The sequence below is a fragment of the Schistocerca americana genome, chromosome X (genome assembly GCF_021461395.2).
Source record: "Schistocerca americana isolate TAMUIC-IGC-003095 chromosome X, iqSchAmer2.1, whole genome shotgun sequence".
Lineage (NCBI taxonomy): Eukaryota > Metazoa > Arthropoda > Insecta > Orthoptera > Acrididae > Schistocerca > Schistocerca americana.
In genome coordinates this window covers 434,220,957-434,238,672 of record NC_060130.1, presented here as the reverse complement: position 1 = coordinate 434,238,672, position 17,716 = coordinate 434,220,957, and the positions used below count along the sequence as shown (strand labels likewise).

At 38.4% G+C, this 17,716-nt stretch overlaps 1 protein-coding gene and 1 non-coding gene across 2 annotated transcripts in view; one reads left to right on the top strand and one right to left on the bottom strand.

Annotated features, from left to right (window-relative positions):
• Positions 1-1,138: 1,138 nt before the first annotated feature.
• The window catches only part of LOC124556062 (voltage-dependent calcium channel type A subunit alpha-1), a gene marked incomplete at its 3' end in the record, with an annotated part of 507,834 nt that continues 491,256 nt past the window's right edge, over positions 1,139-17,716 (top strand). The window contains exons 1-3 of the mRNA XM_047130091.1: positions 1,139-1,291; positions 1,818-1,973; positions 2,941-3,080. Of these exons, the coding sequence (XP_046986047.1) occupies positions 1,139-1,291; positions 1,818-1,973; positions 2,941-3,080 (449 nt within the window). The remainder of the gene's footprint in view (positions 1,292-1,817; positions 1,974-2,940; positions 3,081-17,716) is intronic.
• On the bottom strand, positions 10,040-10,111 carry Trnat-agu. The gene has a single exon. It is a non-coding gene; the product is annotated as a tRNA-Thr (tRNA).

The window sequence follows — 17,716 nt, the reverse complement described above, 5'->3', positions numbered from 1 at the left end:
TACTTCCCTTCCTTTGCATAGCAAGTTTAGTTTCTGCGTTAAGAAAAAATATGGGGAATTCGCACCACTCCACTAAGCACTGCTCTACGCGCCATTGGTAAACCCCAACTCGCAACAGCGGTCATTTCTACCACCAGCCCGTTGGCCACAGCACATCAGTGCTTGCGCACAGTACTGGTCAGCTGGGCGCCATCAGCGATCTGTGTGCTGCCGTCACGGGCTCGCTCAGTTTTGAGCGGCCCGCGGGATGCTCTCTACTCGCGACCCTGCTGAGCCTGCTAGCACACAGGTGCTAGCGTAAAGATGCCGAAGAAAAACGCGCAAACTGCGCATGAGCAAGGAAACTGCGCGCGCAACTCTCTCGCTGCTCATCTAAAAAGGGAAACCCCCCACCGAACCTCCCAAAGACTTACTGGTAAGATGGTCCAGTGGATAGCCTGTCAAAAACTGAACACAGATCAAGCATGATAACAGGAAGAAAGTTTTCTGAACTGAGGAAAAAAAAAAAAAAGTCAGTGAATGGTCCAAACCAAGAAATGCAATATGAGTGAAAAGGAACAGCCGCAGTGTTGTGGTTAATTGGTGACAATGTTGGACTCGCAAGTGGACGAGCCGTGTTCGAAACTACTCCGTGCCAGTTACTTTTATTTAATTTTTTTCACAACATTATGAACTGTCCTTCCAGTCATTGAAATGTTTGTCCTCTTTCTGTAGTCTTGGAAGTTGTCATACTATACGCTGGTTATAGAATAGGAGTCTAGGCCTTCTACAAGCAATTAATGTCAGAGAAATTAAGCTGGTTAAATAGTAAGATTAATCATTCCACGTACCTAACATATTAAAATTCTTGATAAGCTCTTCTCCTTTGTGAGGTCTAAATTATCTGAAATACTCAAACAATGGGCACTTGCAGTCACTGCCTAACTCATGAGACATTGCCCGACAGTCTCTACGAAGATTAGTTAACAGATGGCTTCTTGCCTTCATCTTGAGATGATCCACACATTTTAAAGACCCAAAGAGAACCATACCTCTATCACACTTCAGACTAAACACTATTACTATAAGGAAACACCACAGAGTAAGAAATCCAGCTGATCACATCTGCAGTCGCCACTCAACTGACCTAACAGATGTAATGCAAATAGCGGAAGCAAACCTTGGATTTGCTCCAGTCTTTCTGCGAGAAGCTCAAAAACTTAGAACTTTCTTTCCATTGCCACTGAAAATAAAACCCTCTGTATCTCTGTTAGTAGCCATGTTATTTGAAAGTCACTTCAACTGCCTTGTAGTACTGTCAGTTGGCCATCAGAATATGCTATCAACTGATTTTCTAATTAAATGGACTTACCCCACTTTTTCTGTGGGTTCTTCAATTATGAAAAAACTGAAATTGGGATGATCACATAGATAATGGTGTGAGGAATGCAAATCAAAAGACTGTGTTTTATTTGCAGAACATCTAGGTATTGTTGTGTGGTCTTCATCATCATCATCATCATCATCATCATCATCATCATCAATCCCCATTACGGTCAGAGGAAGGCAACGGCAAACCATCTCCATTCGGACCTTGCCTAGTATGGCGGTGCGGGTCTCCTGCATCATTCCCCTATGCTCTGTCAAGAAGCATGGGACTTAACTTCCATATTAGAGTTTGGGAGATATACACTTGGACAGAAATTACTGCATTTAGTCACAGTTGCTACATATACTATTTCAGAATGTAAATTTATATTAAAAATATGATTTGTCTTTAAGTACAGTATTGAATGTGAATGGACTAAATTTTTTAAACTAATTTTGCTGTCTGACAGGTATTTGTGAATAAGTTAGGGTCTGTATTATTTTCCTTAATGACTGATAATCCGTTTGAATATGCTGTGTTACTTACCATCATTGCGAATTGTGTGGTGCTGGCATTGGAAGAGCATCTGCCTTGTAAGGATAAGACGATACTGGCTCAAAAACTGGTATGTATAATAGACAGGTCATATAAATGCACATTCCAATTTTATAAAGCTTCCTCATTTCTGAGCTTGCTGTTAGAAGTAACACACAAATTGAAACAAACATAGCACCTCTATATTCTAGAAAATACAGGAAAGTCATTTATTTGTGTGTTATACACTGCTCTTCAGTACCATTTATGTTTCCTTGCAGAATGTTTCATCATATAGTAAATTTAATTTTTTGTTTTTGCCTGCTGTCTGACTAGTATATACCAGGACAAATCACAATAAGAACAGTATATCAGTAAAGCATGGGCAAATCAGAATTTTCAGGCAGGTCATGAGTTGTGTCTGAACAGAAAATAACATTTCAGTTTTGTATTTTGGTCATGACTGCTGTTTTAACCTTTCAATAAGGATCACTTACCGCATTGTTAATAACAACATGGTTTAATAGATGGTTGCCAAAGCTCAGAAATTATTTTCTTTAAGTGACAGAAAGTAAGAACCGATACTTAAGAATATTGTGTGTTTTTTTAATTGCCCATGTGTTAAATTTGTGATTGAGTGCAGATGAATTATTGTTATTTAACCCTTTGCAAAAAATACTCCATTTACAGTGATAACATTTTAAGGAAGGAATACAGTTCTTGACAAGAAAAGGAGAAAATCTTTACTGTGTACTGTTTCATTTTAGTACAAGGAAGTAAATGAGTTTCAAGAAATGATAATGAAGGTTGAATCAGAAGTGGAGAATGTGTATAATCCTTTTCTTTTAGCCTACAAAAAAAAATGTTCATAATAAACAGTTGTTTTGACCATGCTTGGTTATCAGTGTATTAAAGTTGGTAACTACATTTAATGTAATTGATTGAATGAAATGTAGTTTATCAATCTTTTAAAATCCAAATTATGTTGTTCTAGACATTTTCAGAAATGTAATGCACTTAAGAAGATACTGCAATTGAATTTTATTTTATTTTTGCAGGAAAAAACGGAGGCCTATTTCCTTGGTATTTTTTGTGTAGAAGCGTCCCTCAAAATATTAGCGCTAGGTTTTGTACTCCACCCGAAATCATATCTCCGCAATATTTGGAACATGATGGATTTTGTTGTAGTAGTTACAGGGTAAGTGAAGGAAAATAGAACTTAATTTTTTTAACATAGTGTATGTCCTCATCTGTGTGCAATCGCAACATGTCAGATATGTTGTGCTTTCATATTTCAGGGTAGCTAAAAAGGTAATTCAAAATGCAGTCATTTCATTTATCAGTTATGCTTTTATTGTATGCTGCTATAGTTTATGCCATAATTCTGTCAACATGTGCAAGTTTTTGCTAAGATTGACATCCATGTTATTTTGTTACCAAAACCTCATTTAATGTTGTGTCACTGCATAACTGTTATTAAATTTAGGTTTGCTGTCAGCATACGCAATTAAAATATGAAATTCATTCTTTTCTTTCTTTTTGTCATTGTGAACTTCCCTACAGTGGTGTTGATGCTGTGGATAGCATAATTTATAGTTTTCATTATTGTTAATAGCTCTTTGGCAGACACATTTCTAATCTTAATTTTATGTTATTCTTAATTTATCAATAGTGTGTGTGTGTGTGTGTGTGTGTGTGTGTGTGTGTGTGTGTGTGTGTGTGTGTGTGTTAATCATGTATATGTCCAAGCACACTTCTCTGCATCGCAATGCTATATCTCCTTTGCATGCTGTATAATTTCAGTGAGTTGATGAAAATCATCAGTTCATGTAAGGGTAAAAAGAGTGAAAGGTAAGAGGACGACAACAATATAGTTGTACACACAGGCTGTGGCAGCTGTACTGCAGACATGTGTGAACAGCAGAATACATGTTTCTTGCTGCTTCACTATCAGTTGACGGATTGTATTCCTCATAATATGAAATGACAAGATTTCTGCAATGCCAAATTAAAATAATATATGAGGGGTATTCCATGACAACACTGCCACTTGACTGTGATTGAAATGCTTATAATTACACAAGTTCACATTCTTTTAATTTAATAGTGATTCTGTTTTAGAAATTAAGAAGTATTCTCTTCCATTGCTAGGTTAGTATTGTTATTAAGTGTTTTACTGTTGCTGTATGTAATACCCTTTGACTACAGATCAGCTCCACACAGATTTCTGATGTAGCTTTTAATTATGGTGCTTTTATCTGCTGTTTGTAAGAGATACAAGACTTTTCCATGCTGAACCTTGTAAATGTTGGTAGAAATTAAACTGTATTAGACAGAAAATTAAGTTGAGAAAATTATTGAAATTATGGGACAGAAAGCTTACCTTCAGGATTCAAAATTGATAGGTTCTAAAAAGAATTGATTATAGGAGGAAAGTTTTCTAAAAAGAAAACACACAAGTACCAAAAGCTAGAATTAGTGTTACTCATTTCAAATGTTTCTATTGATGGTATTAGGAATTTCTCCTCTTGAAGGTAAGCACTGACCTACAATTCTGTCTCCTTGGAGTCTTTAGTAAAATTTTAGTACTTAGGTAATGTTAATGAGCTATGTTTGCTTTCTAATTTTAGTAATTACAAATAAGTCTTGCATATAAGATAATCTTCATAAACATGTCATTTGTACTATTTTAGATAAGAATGATGGTTCTCAGCATGGAGAGACTGTTGGCTGCCCAGTCATACATCTCCAGTATTATGCTGACAAATGCATCTATAGTATTTGATGCAGAGTGCTGCCTAGTTCAGAAACAATGGGGCCAGATAATGTAGCATAAAATTTGTAGTACCCACATCTGTCCTTACTTCATAAGTACTATTCATACTATTGTGGACCCAACACAAGACAGGAGGTGGTCAGAATGGCTACCTCACTGGGACTGTGTGAGCATGGAATTCAATCACAATAGGGCCACAAGTAGCATTCCAGCAGGAGGGCTCATCAAGTAACTCAACACCCACTTGACTCCCAGAGATTTATTGTAATCAGTATATAATTGTTGAACAGTAACATGGACTGTGAGTCTCCACGTCACCTCCCGAAGGCTGCAGTACTTCTGCCGGAGATAACACTGTGACTAACATGGTGTTCATACAGAGTTCATATAAGTTGAAGTACATGCCCCACTATAGTTCACTGATGGTGATGGAGCCATCAGAGGTGGCAGCAAAAGGGCAGGTGATGAGGATAAAGGTAGCAAAGGCTCTGTTGTTGGATGACAGTAGTCATCAAACTAAGTTCTTCACACAAGGCCAAACCAATCACTGGAATCCACAACACGATCCCACCATACCTGTATCCTTTATTACCGGAGAAAGTGGTATCTGTTTGCTTGCTGGTTTAGATTGTTGCGCTATGTACCAAAACTGTAAGTCCAAGAGTACCATATGGGGACATCAATTGCTTGCCTCAGAAATTAGGCGAGATAACGACTGGCTGCTGGTGCAAAGTGTTTTGCTGCCATAGGCTTTAATGGTCCAATTGCAGCTTTGTAGAGTTGATGAAACAGTGAAGTGTACATGCTTGCTTCAGTCAGCAAACAGCATGTACTATTCAGTGAGAGGGTGTTACAACGGTCTGGAGGCTTGTATGCCATTAACATTGTATTCATCTTAAGTAGCAGCAAAGAAGTAGTCAGAATACTGAAGGGCATCCTGTGGCTGTGTACACTACCACTCCTGGTTATCATGAAAATGTTTAGGGAGTTTGTCATGTTCCAGTAGAGGAATGAGTGCTTAAAATTGCAAAATGACATTCAGTAGTTGACCAAGTCAACTGCTCACCATCTATGTACATACATACACTGAGGCCACCCAAATGGAGAGAAATTGGTTTACTGTGTTACAAAATAAGGTATTGGGAGTCAGCAGTTACAGTGCCTGTGCTGTAGGAGCTTCAGTATGTATGTTTTAATCAATAGTATCTTATTTGTAAATAACAGTGCAGTAACAAGACTTGTATTTGAGGTAACACTGTAACAGGTGTAGTGCCCAATGTAAAATTTTTTGTCAAAACACTTAACTTAATTGTTGGAGCAGATAGGTTATAGTGATGCAGAGAGGCCAACTCAATCATTTTCATTGTAATTTTAATTAATTAATTAATCAATTAACTAATTTTGTGATCACATAGTCAAAAGATTTTAGTGTTTTATTTAATTTATAATTACTTTAACATTTGATGGAAAATGAATTATGGATTTGCACAGCTCTTTTCTGTGTATAGAGATTTTTTAAAACTTTTTATTTTATTTTTCAAAAAGTGAAGGAATACAGAGGTGTGAGACATCTTTTTTTATGGATTTGCACAGCTCTTTTCTGTGTGCAGAGATTTTTTTAAACCTTTTACTTTACTTTTTTTAGAAAGTGAAGAAATACAGAGGTGTGAGACAGTTTTTAGTGTTTGTGTGACAGCATTTCTTTTAAAATGCATGCATTTTAACAATATTTGCCACACACAACTTTTGTACATGAACTGTTGTATATGAGCTACTGTTCATGGTGTTGAGAACCATATCTAGAGATCATTATCATGAGAATCAACAAAAGATGTTTTGCAGAATTTAATAAAACCTGTTCCATTATATGAGAGAAGCAATTATTAGTGTTCATTTGATTGATTTTGGGATGCTGCATGCAAATTTTGATTAGGTGGAGGTGAATATTACACATTTTCATGTATTCATGTAACTCCCAATAAATACTTACTGTGTGGTCAAATTGTGTAGCCCTTCGTATCCAATAACTGTTTCTTGCTAGTAGCTTTTTTTTTTTTTTTTTTTTTTTTTTTTTTTTGCTGCAGTGTATGACTATTACTACAGCAGCTGTCACTACCATTACAGTTATCATTAGTATGGGTAGAGAGAGAGAGTAAAATTGTCATCTCAAATTGTTATGACATCATAATACAACTTTCATCTGTTGCAAAATTTTGTTTATGTACAGAATGGGAAACTGTACCACAATTCAGATTGCATGTTGTGATGCAAAATAAGGAAAATCACCAAAACAATTAATAGTATAACACTGTAGGTTTCAAAACTAGTAAAGAATGATCCAGTTCTATTACAATGTCACTGTGGCTATCTTGTCAGCTACGATTATTTTCTGAGGAAGAGATATGAGGCACTTTGAGATTTCATGTTTTTCTCATTTTGTGTGAAATCCTAGAGTAATGAAACATGTTAAAAGGATGCAAAGTAATATGTATCCTCACATTTATTGTCTCCTATTTCACCTATTTTCTGAATGTAGAAACTGAATTTTGTGATAGTAACAACAATTATTACTAACACAAGTAGATATCAATAGTCAGGGTCTTTATTTTCTACTTATGTGTCACGGTATGCAGCATCGCTAAACATATAAGGAGATCATGAGAAAAAAGGACAGTTTCCATCTTTAATTTACTGTTCTTGCACTTGAGTGATGTGGCGCAATGGTTAGGTTACCGATTTCATACCCAGTACCAAGGTCCAGACACCATGATTTAAGTTTTTCACAGTTAACATCATGATTTAAGTCTTTCACTGTTAACACCACGATTTAAGTTTTTCACAGTTTTTTTTTTCTCAATTTCCTTCACTGACATCTCGGTTGATTTAGTGCACCATCATTACATTACTGGGTGAGTGCTCAACCTCTAATGACCTTACCATTGAATGGATGATAAACTCTAACAGCCTTACTTATTTCTTATGCTGGCACGCTGTTGTGATTTGCTTTCAGTCTTGGAAGAACAATTACCAAAATTGTGAAAAGAATGAATATTTCATTACCACAACCTGCTTCAGCAGTATTTTTTTTTACTGTAAATTGCAATATCACTGTGATAAGTTGTTGCATTATTTCCAGTACAAAGTATCCACTCTTTCACTTCTGAAGTGCTCATTCATACTTTCTTAATATCTGGCACTGGGTATATAATTAGCAGTTGAAGTTTCTTTCTATTCATCTGGGCTAATTATAAACATAATATATGCCCTAAAGATAATGTAGTACAGTAACTCTAGCAGAATGTACTCCGATGCAAATCGTTAGTGAGGTGGATCTAACTTAAAGAGATTTGATATACATTTTGTAACATGCATCAAACTTATAATAATTGTTTCTAGTGGTAGCTCCAAGCCCAAGGCCATAAAAAAATATGGAAATATGTAAACTTATTGGGAAATATTAGAACACATTCTCTTAACTTGTTTTAAAACAGAAAAATTTTACACTTACAAAAGCCGGAGAACTAAGGAAACTGCCTTAACCAAAGGGCAATATTTTGTCTTATGTCATGCTACAAATAAATTATGTCATAATAGTAATGCTTCATCACACTGTGGGTTATATTGTAGTAAAAGGGTTTATAAACTAGGAATGGGGTCATAACTGGTTTCTGGTGGACTATAATTTGTTTCCAAATCCTTGAACAGTGTTCAGTGATTTACATCTATTACTTCCTAATTTGACTTCATCTGTCTGACAGAGCCGTCCTTGTAAGTATGCAGCCAAAACTGGTGCTCAGGTAAGCAAACTTGATGATGTGCAGTCAACTGGCATCTCTTGAACATTATGAATTCATCTAGATATTGCTTCATTACATTATAAGCACAGCTGATGCATCCACGTAAGTCTTCAGGTGAACTCATAATTCTCCCTTATGCATAGTGGATTGCGAAGTACTGATCTGCAGTCAATAGGTAAGTAACACTAAGTGAGTTCAAGTTCACACCATCAAGACAGTCATCATCAAAATGTTTATGGAAAAAGAGGAAAACACTGCTGTTATGGCAACTGACAGACCAATTGAGCCCAACCAAATTCTGTGTCATCCTCAGCTGTCAGCATCATCAAGACACAGTATATATAGCGCCACCGGGTCAGCACATTGCTCTCCTGGTCATTGTCAGGTTAGCACAACTTCTCATTTGCATAGCTCCTCAATTGGAATCACGAGGCTGAGTGCTCACCATTCCCCCACAAAGGAAAAATCCCTGGCAGTACCTCGAATCAAACTTGGGTCCCCCACATGCCAGCCAGCTGTGGTGACTGTTCGGCTATGGAGGAGGACCTTTTTATTGACAACCTCTTTATTTAAGAGTTACACTAAAATTCCTATTTTTCTGTTTGAGGTCATGTAATGGTTAAGGTACTGGACTTTTATTTGAGGGAGACAGAGTTCAAATGGTTATCTAGCCATCTAGATTTATATCTCCTGTTTGCCCTAAATTAATAATGGCAAATGCTGGGCTAGTACCATTGGAAAGTACATGGTTGATTTTTTTTCTCATCTTGGTCCTATCCAAGCATACACTCCATCTCTAATGACCTCACTGTTGAAGGACCAATGAAGCCTTGTCTTCCTTCTTAAAACAGCCTGTCTGCATGTTCATTGTTTCTTTGCTCTCATTTGGTCTCTCATTAATAATATACCGAGCGAGGTGGCGCAGTGGTTAGCACACTGGACTCGCATTCGGGAGGACGACGGTTCAATCCCGCCTCCGGCCATCCTGATTTAGGTTTTCCGTGATTTCCCTAAATCGTTTCAGGCAAATGCCGGGATGGTTCCTTTAAAAGGGCACGGCCGATCTCCTTCCCCATCCTTCCCTCACCCGAGCTTGCGCTCCGTCTCTAATGACCTCGTTGTCGACGGGACGTTAAACACCACTAACCTAACCATTAATAATAGGTCATTAGCTATGAAATAATTCTCTACTGTGAGCTGTCATTATGATCTTCTGCATTCACAGACATTGATGCAGACAGACTGTAGATAACACCACAGTGTGCTGAATGGTGAAGACAGAATGGTGTTAAATTATTAAAGATATCAAGAAACATTTGAGCAAAGATTGGTAACATTAGTGAACTAATCTACAATCAATGCTACACTGCTCTGCAAAACTTAAGGATGGGATAGATACAGTAACATAACATATTAACAAGTCAGTGAAAATGAATGAAAGTGTGAGAGCTTGTTACCAGACATCTCACAGTGATGCACATAAAGCTAGAGAAACTGGAAGAAGTGAAACCACTTTAGAGACTTTACTGGTCTCGTACAGCTATGCTTTTGTGTGTATAGATTGAAGCAGCGAGTGAAAATTTGTACCAAGGCCAGGAATTGAACCTGGGTCTCCTGCTTACTAGGCAGGTGTGTCAGCCACTAAGCCACCTTGGCACAACGGTTCACACAACTGCACAGATTACCCAGTCACACCTCCCTCCTCGATCCAAATTCTAACTGCCATCCCAGTCTACTGTAAATTCTCCCTTACACATGAAAAGAATTGCCTAGGCTCTCCGTGTTCTGCAATAGCATCTCAGCACTGAATGTAAATGAGGGATCCAGCCTGAAATCCAGAACATGGAGAGCCTTGGCAATCCTGTTCATGTCTAAGGGGGAATTTACAGTAGACTGGGGCAACAGAATTTGGATCAAGGAGGAGGTGTGTCAGGGTGCTCCATTCAGTTGTGTGAATCAGTGTGCCAATGTGCCAAGTGGCTTGGTAGCTAATGCACCTGCCTAGTAAACAGGAGACTTGGGCTCGATTTATGGCCTTGTACAAATTTTCACTTACCGCTTCCGTCTATATACATAAAATCATATCTGTATGAGACAAGTAAAGTCTCTTCAGTTGTGTTATTTCATTTCTGTAAGTACCTGCACCTGGGTTTCAGGCTGGATCCCCCATTTGCATTTGATGTTGAGGTGCTATTCCAGAACATGGAGAGCCTTGGCAGCTCTGTTTGTATGGAAGGGGTAATTTACAGTAGACTGGGGTGGCAGTGAGAATTTGCATCAAGGAGGGAGGCATGCCAGGTTAATCTGTACAGTTGTGTAAACTGCTGTGCCAAATTGGGTTAGTGGCTAATGCACCAGCCTAGTAAGCAGGATACCCGGGTTTGATTCCTGGCCTTGGTACACATTTCACTTGCCGCTTCGGTCTATATATGTAAAAGTGGGAGAAGAATGAAGAGTGACAAGTGTAGCTCAGATGTTTTTTATTGCTCAGAGCATTATTTCACATGCGTAGGGAGCATTCAGAACCACAGGCAATGCTGCCTAAAGGAGGGGATGTGGTTGACCACAGTCATCTGCAGCAGCAGATGACGGCTACATTGTGCAACAGGCAAGAAGGGACCCATGTTAAACAGTGGATGCAGTTACAACCACATTTAACAGGATTGCAAAGCATGCAATGTCAACTCCACAGTGGAATGGTGACTGCATAGCGGTGGTTTCTTTGCCTGATAACCAGTATGTTGTGTTCTGTTGATACCTGCATATAGGCGGCACCGTTTGCGATAGTGCCAAGAGCATAGGGACAGTTACCCTCTGTACTATATCATAGTAGTTGTTTTATGTATGGTCCAAACTTCATAAAACTATGTTAATTGGCACTGACACATCATGTAAAACATACTTTTGTCTTTAAGTTCTGCACATCAGTGTATTTTACGGTTCTATATCTTCTTCATTAGTGTAAATATGTGGCATTTTACACAGTGCATGTACATCTACATCTACATCTACATGACTGCTCTGCAATTCACATTTAAGTGCTTGGCAGAGGGTTCATCGAACCACAATCATACTATCTCTCTACCATTCCACTCCCGAACAGCGCGCGGGAAAAACGAACACCTAAACCTTTCTGTTCGAGCTCTGATTTCTCTTATTTTATTTTGATGATCATTCCTACCTATGTAGGTTGGGCTCAACAAAATATTTTCGCATTCAGAAGAGAAAGTTGGTGACATAAATTTTATAAATAGATCTCGCCGCGACGAAAAACATCTTTGCTTAACAGATGCTTCACTCTGATAACTCTCAGTTCCTCACACTTCTTCATTCACAAAACACAAACAACTGTGCATTCTGTGGGCTAGTTTATCACCAGGCAAATTTAATGGCAGAGACATCCCAAGCAAAGACAGTGAAGGCAATGAGGTAGATTGGACTATAGTGAAACATCAAAGGAGTTGGGTGGGTGAGGCACATATGTGAGTGCCACTAGCCTAAAAACAGATGTACATTAAATGTGTTCTATCTAGGAAACCATTTAGAATAGGGCATATGCACATATGAAGCTGATGCAACATCTAATCTTGATAACATCTATTGTAGTGTATCATGAACCCTCTCAGATAATGGCAAACAGAATTTCCAACTAGTGCACTCTGTCCAATTATCTGTGATTCTACTGTAGGATGTAAAGAGCAAATTCAAAGTCAATAGAGCAAACAAAGTTACCAATTAGAGATCTCCAAATGTGTATTTCAATACAGTCATAGGAGGTTATGAGAAAATTTAGGAGGCAGTCAGCTGATGAGAAAATGCGAACAGGTTTTCTCACTTGGTGTTGTGGTGTACTTCGTGGCTCAAGTTGAGGGAGATTTTTTGATGAAATGCTATTCAAAGATCTGAGCTTTGTTTCTTTTACTGTCTTAAAGCCAGGTTATATCATGGTATGGAGTCCACATTAAACTATAGGTCCACTTATATCATTGGTTGATTAAGTCATTTCTAAGGGTGGGAGAAGATAAGGACATCCCACCTCTAACATGACCATGCTTAATAAAGTACAACGGTGTTCAAACCAACCTTTAGAACAATGATAGATTTATTTTCATATGAAAATGAAATTCAGATATGAAGTAGTTGCTTCAAAAATTCAGAAAACCAAAAAGGTACTTTTTCTTGTATGGACATGATTATTTATGAGTCATTGATTGTTGTATATTTTAGACACACACCAAGAGGAAACCTCTTACAAGTTCTGAACAGCACAGACTATGTCTCTGAAATTTTAGTCACAAAGAAGTTGTTAGGAACCATTTATTAATATCCATGAAAATTTAAATAGCTGATCTTTCAAAAATTGTACTTGATTTACTGCTTATAGCAAAGTTGGTATCCTGTGTAAAAATGTTTTCTGTTACTGTAATTGGCCAGAGTGGATAATTCTTATGTTGTTTCAGAGAAAACATGTTTCATCATTCTTAATATATTTTTCCTGCCTACCAGCCATATCAAAACTAACAATATTCATGATAGGGGTGATGAGTCACCATCAGGAACATAAACGAGACTGAGAACTTTGCTATCTGTGGATGAATCCTTTTCTGAGATGGGGTATACACGCATACATACCTGTACAGCTATACTGTGCTGGCTGATACATTGTGCAGGGATTGCAGTTCTACATCTTAAGGTGGGTGAGGACAACCACTCACTCCAATCAAGTCGCAGACCTGCAGTCCCAGCGAAATGTATTCAGCTGACATGATTCAACTATACAGGTGTGTGAGTGTGTGTGTGCGTGTGTGTGTGTGTGTGTGTGTGTGTGTGTGTCCAGCTTAAAAAAATGGTTCATCCAAAAGCTAGCAAAGTTTTTGCACTTGTTTACGTGCCTGATGACTACTTATTGCCTCTACTGTTTAGTGAGTGGTTACCTTTAGTCCTAAATTATTTATATTCTACCAGAAATTTCCACTACAATATTCATGACACTTTAAATTTAGTTACATTTTGCAAACCTTTCTATATCCTAACAATTTCATGCTCTTACAAAACAAAATCTACTTGTACCCTACTACACACGTAACCATTTTTGTACAGAATTCATTACTATGAATTTGGTCAATTTAGTGACATGTATTCAAAAGATAACAGTAAAATTTTGACAGTTCCCTCAGACGTCCCTCAGAAGCACACACAACTGTGATAATTTCTGAGGAGTTTTGTCTAGAAATGTATAAAAAACTTGAAAACAGAAGCTCACTTCACCTGTTTGAATTTCCTGCAGTTCCTGTCCAACTGAAGAAAACTGGAGACTCCAAGCAGAATGTAGCAAAACGTCAGCTTCAGGAAAATTCACTTTGTGACCAACACTATACAGGCTATTTGCTGTGAAAAGACAATATGTAACATTTCTCAGATTTAATTATACAGTGGTTGTACAAATCACCTGAATTAAAAAAATCTGTTAGCAGCTGGAGAATGTTTATAGCTTTTGATCTTGAAATGACAAGGTTCCAACTTGTCTTTGACTTCTTTCAAGAAGTGCATCTTCATGATTCAGATTGGTTTTTTATGTTGTCATTTCTACCATATTTTGACAGAATTTTGGAGATCACATTATTTAGGCCCATGTGGTTTGTACCTTACTATATTTTGGTTTTGTGTTAACTGTGGCCGGCCGGGGTGGCCGAGCGGTTCTAGGCACTACAGTCTGGAACCGCATGACCGCTATGGTCGCAGGTTCGAATCCTGCCTCGGGCATGGATGTGTGTGATGTCCTTAGGTTAGTTAGGTTTAAGTAGTTCTAAGTTCTAGGGGACTGATGACCTCAGAAGTAAAGTCCCATAGTGCTCAGAGCCATTTTGTTAACTGTGATGAAAGTAGTTCTGATTTGCAGTAAGAACCTTGTCACTTATCGTCTTTCTTTTTTTTTCTGGCCTTATCCTGTATCTTCGAGTGGTCAGCATGTTAATCTGGATTTGGCACCTTTAGTTGTAAAGTGCAATCTTTCAGAACTAGGATTTCCTCCATTTAATTTAAAATCTGCTATGCTATTATACTATAATTGAATGATTTTTCTTGATATCATCCCCTGAAGGGTCCCCCACACATGCAGATTAAATATATGGTTTATTGAGAAAGTCCATTTAACCATGGCATAATAACATGGCAAATTTTAATAAGTGAATCATGGGATGTAATTAAGTTTCAAAGCAGCCAAGATCTGCAAATGTATACAAAATTAACAGTAAGACAAATAACTGTATTGCTATAGTAACACATTTGTTAGTTGCTGGAATAATACATTTGTTAGAGAGTTGGAAAAGGAATCTTTTTTCTCCTCCTCCTCCTCCTCCTCCATTGCAAATTGTGGTATGCCCAAGTACATGTATCCTATGATGATTTCACAGAGAAGAAAAACAGCAAAAAACATGGTAATGACAATATTTCGTTCCATTTCATATTTGGGTGCTGATGACCTCACTGTTTAGTGCCCTATATATGCTACCACCATTGCATATTTAAATCTACTGATAAGCCAAAATGTTATGAGCACCTGCTTAACACCATGTTGGTCCATCTCTGGAATCCAATGCAGTAGCCGTTTTGTGTAGCACAAATTCAACAAGCCCTGAGTAGGTTTCTGGAGCTATGTGGCATCAGACATTTAAACACAGGTCACACAGTTTCTATAATTTACGTGCTGGTGGTTTGTGGGGATGGGGTTAATGCCTAATAGCCATGGGCACCTATGCCCAGGGGCCAGGGGGTGGGTGAGGCATGCCGTCTCACACTCCCCCCCCCCCCCTCCAATTCTCAGTGAAAGGAGAAAATAAAGTGTAGTCAAGTGATTTTCTTTCAAGAAGAGGATTTATAAGTAGGCATTAAGCAGGTTTTTAACTGGACTGAAACTGGAGTTTTTATGTGTACTTACAAGTCACCATTTGTCTTCCAAAACATAAAAATACTTCATACCCCCAGATCTAGGCTCCCCCCCCCCCCCCCCCAAATAAACTAGCATATGGGCACCCTTGCTGATAGAATCACCGATGTGTTCCTTTGGCCTCACATGAGGCAAATTTTGTGGGTGAGACATCAATGTGAGTTAACTAGCATGCTCCATAAACCATTGCAGCATGATTCTGGCCTTGTGACACACAGTTATCCTGCTGGAAGGAACCATTACTGTCAGGGAAGACATAAACCGTGAAGGAGCTTCAGGTGGTCCACAGTATTGTTCACATAGTCCACAACTGTCATTGTGCTTTCAATTACTACCATAGGTCCTGTGGAAGCCCAGGTGAATGTCTCCCATAGCATAATTCTGCTGCCATTGGCATTGTGTTGCAGTGTGTGTTTTGAGCAGTTATTCACCTGAATGACAGTGGACGCCATCATAGACCTTGTGTAACAAAAAATATGATACATGCAATCAAATGTCATGTTTCCATTGATCCACAATCCCATCTTGACAATTCCATACATATGGGGGTCATTTGCCATGGACACCAACGTTCAACATGTATTCAATGGTATGCTCAAAAACACTTTTGCCTGCATCAGCAGCGCACTGCATCATGAGATTGCCATGGATCACCATCTATCGTGCTTTACAAAGCAATTAAGCCTCCAAACACCTTGCCTTGTGATGAGGTGTGGATGTCGAACACCTTTTTGCTTACTTCAACTACTTTCCATAGATGTTCATGACAAAAGCATGTGAACAGCCAACCGGCTTCCTAGATGCCAGGCCATAACAATCTGCCCTTTGTCAGAGTCACTTATGTCAGTGGATTTCCTGAATTTCCCCACAGGACCAGTTCAATGCAGTCGTGCACGCACGCACGTGTGTGTGTGTGTGTGTGTGTGTGTGTGTGTGTGTGTGTGTGTGTGTTTGTGTTTTATTTACCTCAGAGGAAAGACATTGTCCAAAAGCTTAGTAATATTTTTGGCCTTGTCTATGCACCTAGAGTGAGTTGTTGTTTTTCACTCCATTCATTGCTTGTATTCCACCCAGGATTTTCCATTACCAAATCTATATTGTATTTTGTATCATTGTGGTATTGAGGTAGATTAGGCTGTTCCAGATTGAATGCCTGCCTCCAGACGGATGGGTGTCCATGGGCAGCTGTGGGCACTATTGGGCAAACAGCTGAGGCACACACAGTTGCGCTGTAGCATATGGGACTGTACTGTCTTGGCCTCACACCTGCATGCAGTGGTGGCCAAGGGGGTTTACTCAAGCACAAATTGTGTGCAGTAGGACTATTAGGTGGGTAGCCTATAATAGCTGCACTGCTCACTAATGAGCTGATAGGTGCTTCCCAGTACTGGTGCCCTCTGGGGCGAGTGATGGAACAGCCTAAAGTAGATAACCATTTGAGTAAAAATTAAATAAATAAAATACACTGGAAAGTTTGTTCCAAAATGTGTGTTTGTGTTGAATTCAACAGTATATATTGATGTTTCTTTCCAAACAAGGTACAAGTAAGCGTGCTTTGACTTTCACTTAAAAGGATGAAACTTATTAAATAAGTGCATGATTTGGAGGGGCACTATGTTTCTCCATTTGTCATTTATTTGTATAAAGAAAAGGTTGTATTCAAGACCAAGGAGAGAGGTACCATGATCAAGGAGGCTACTCTGTGAACTGCAGATATCCATTAAGAACAGAATGAATTTGTTACTCTATAACTTTGCAGTGGTGGTTACTGGGAACAAGAAACAATTGGTTATACCATTTTCCTATAACCTCTGAACATATATTGTATGCCAGTGCAAGATGCTACTTCACAGAACTTGTATGACATAACTGAGTGGTAATAGCATAGGACATGAGGAAGAATCAGTGATTAATGTACAAACTGGTTAGTTGTAGAACAGGCACAATAGCAGGAATGAGTATTGGTAGAGAGGGGTGTGCTAAGACTGATAAATGCAAGATAGTGGAAGAAAAGAAACTGAATGCACAGGCTGCTGTGTAGGGCTGGGGAAAAATTCAACTTAACTGAAGAGATTGAGAGCCTGAAGTTATGTCCTGGGTTGTGACAGGAATGGAGTAGCTTTGAAAGATATTTATGCACTAATGTGTCACATTTTCATTTGCATGGATGCCCATAAAAATATGGATGGCCTGCCATTTACCTAAAATTTTCTTGTTATTTTAGATTCTATGCCAAATGGAAATGCACTTAGGGCCCTGACAACCAATTTCTCTATATGTGAAGCTCCTACATATGAAGCCAACCAATCACAAAT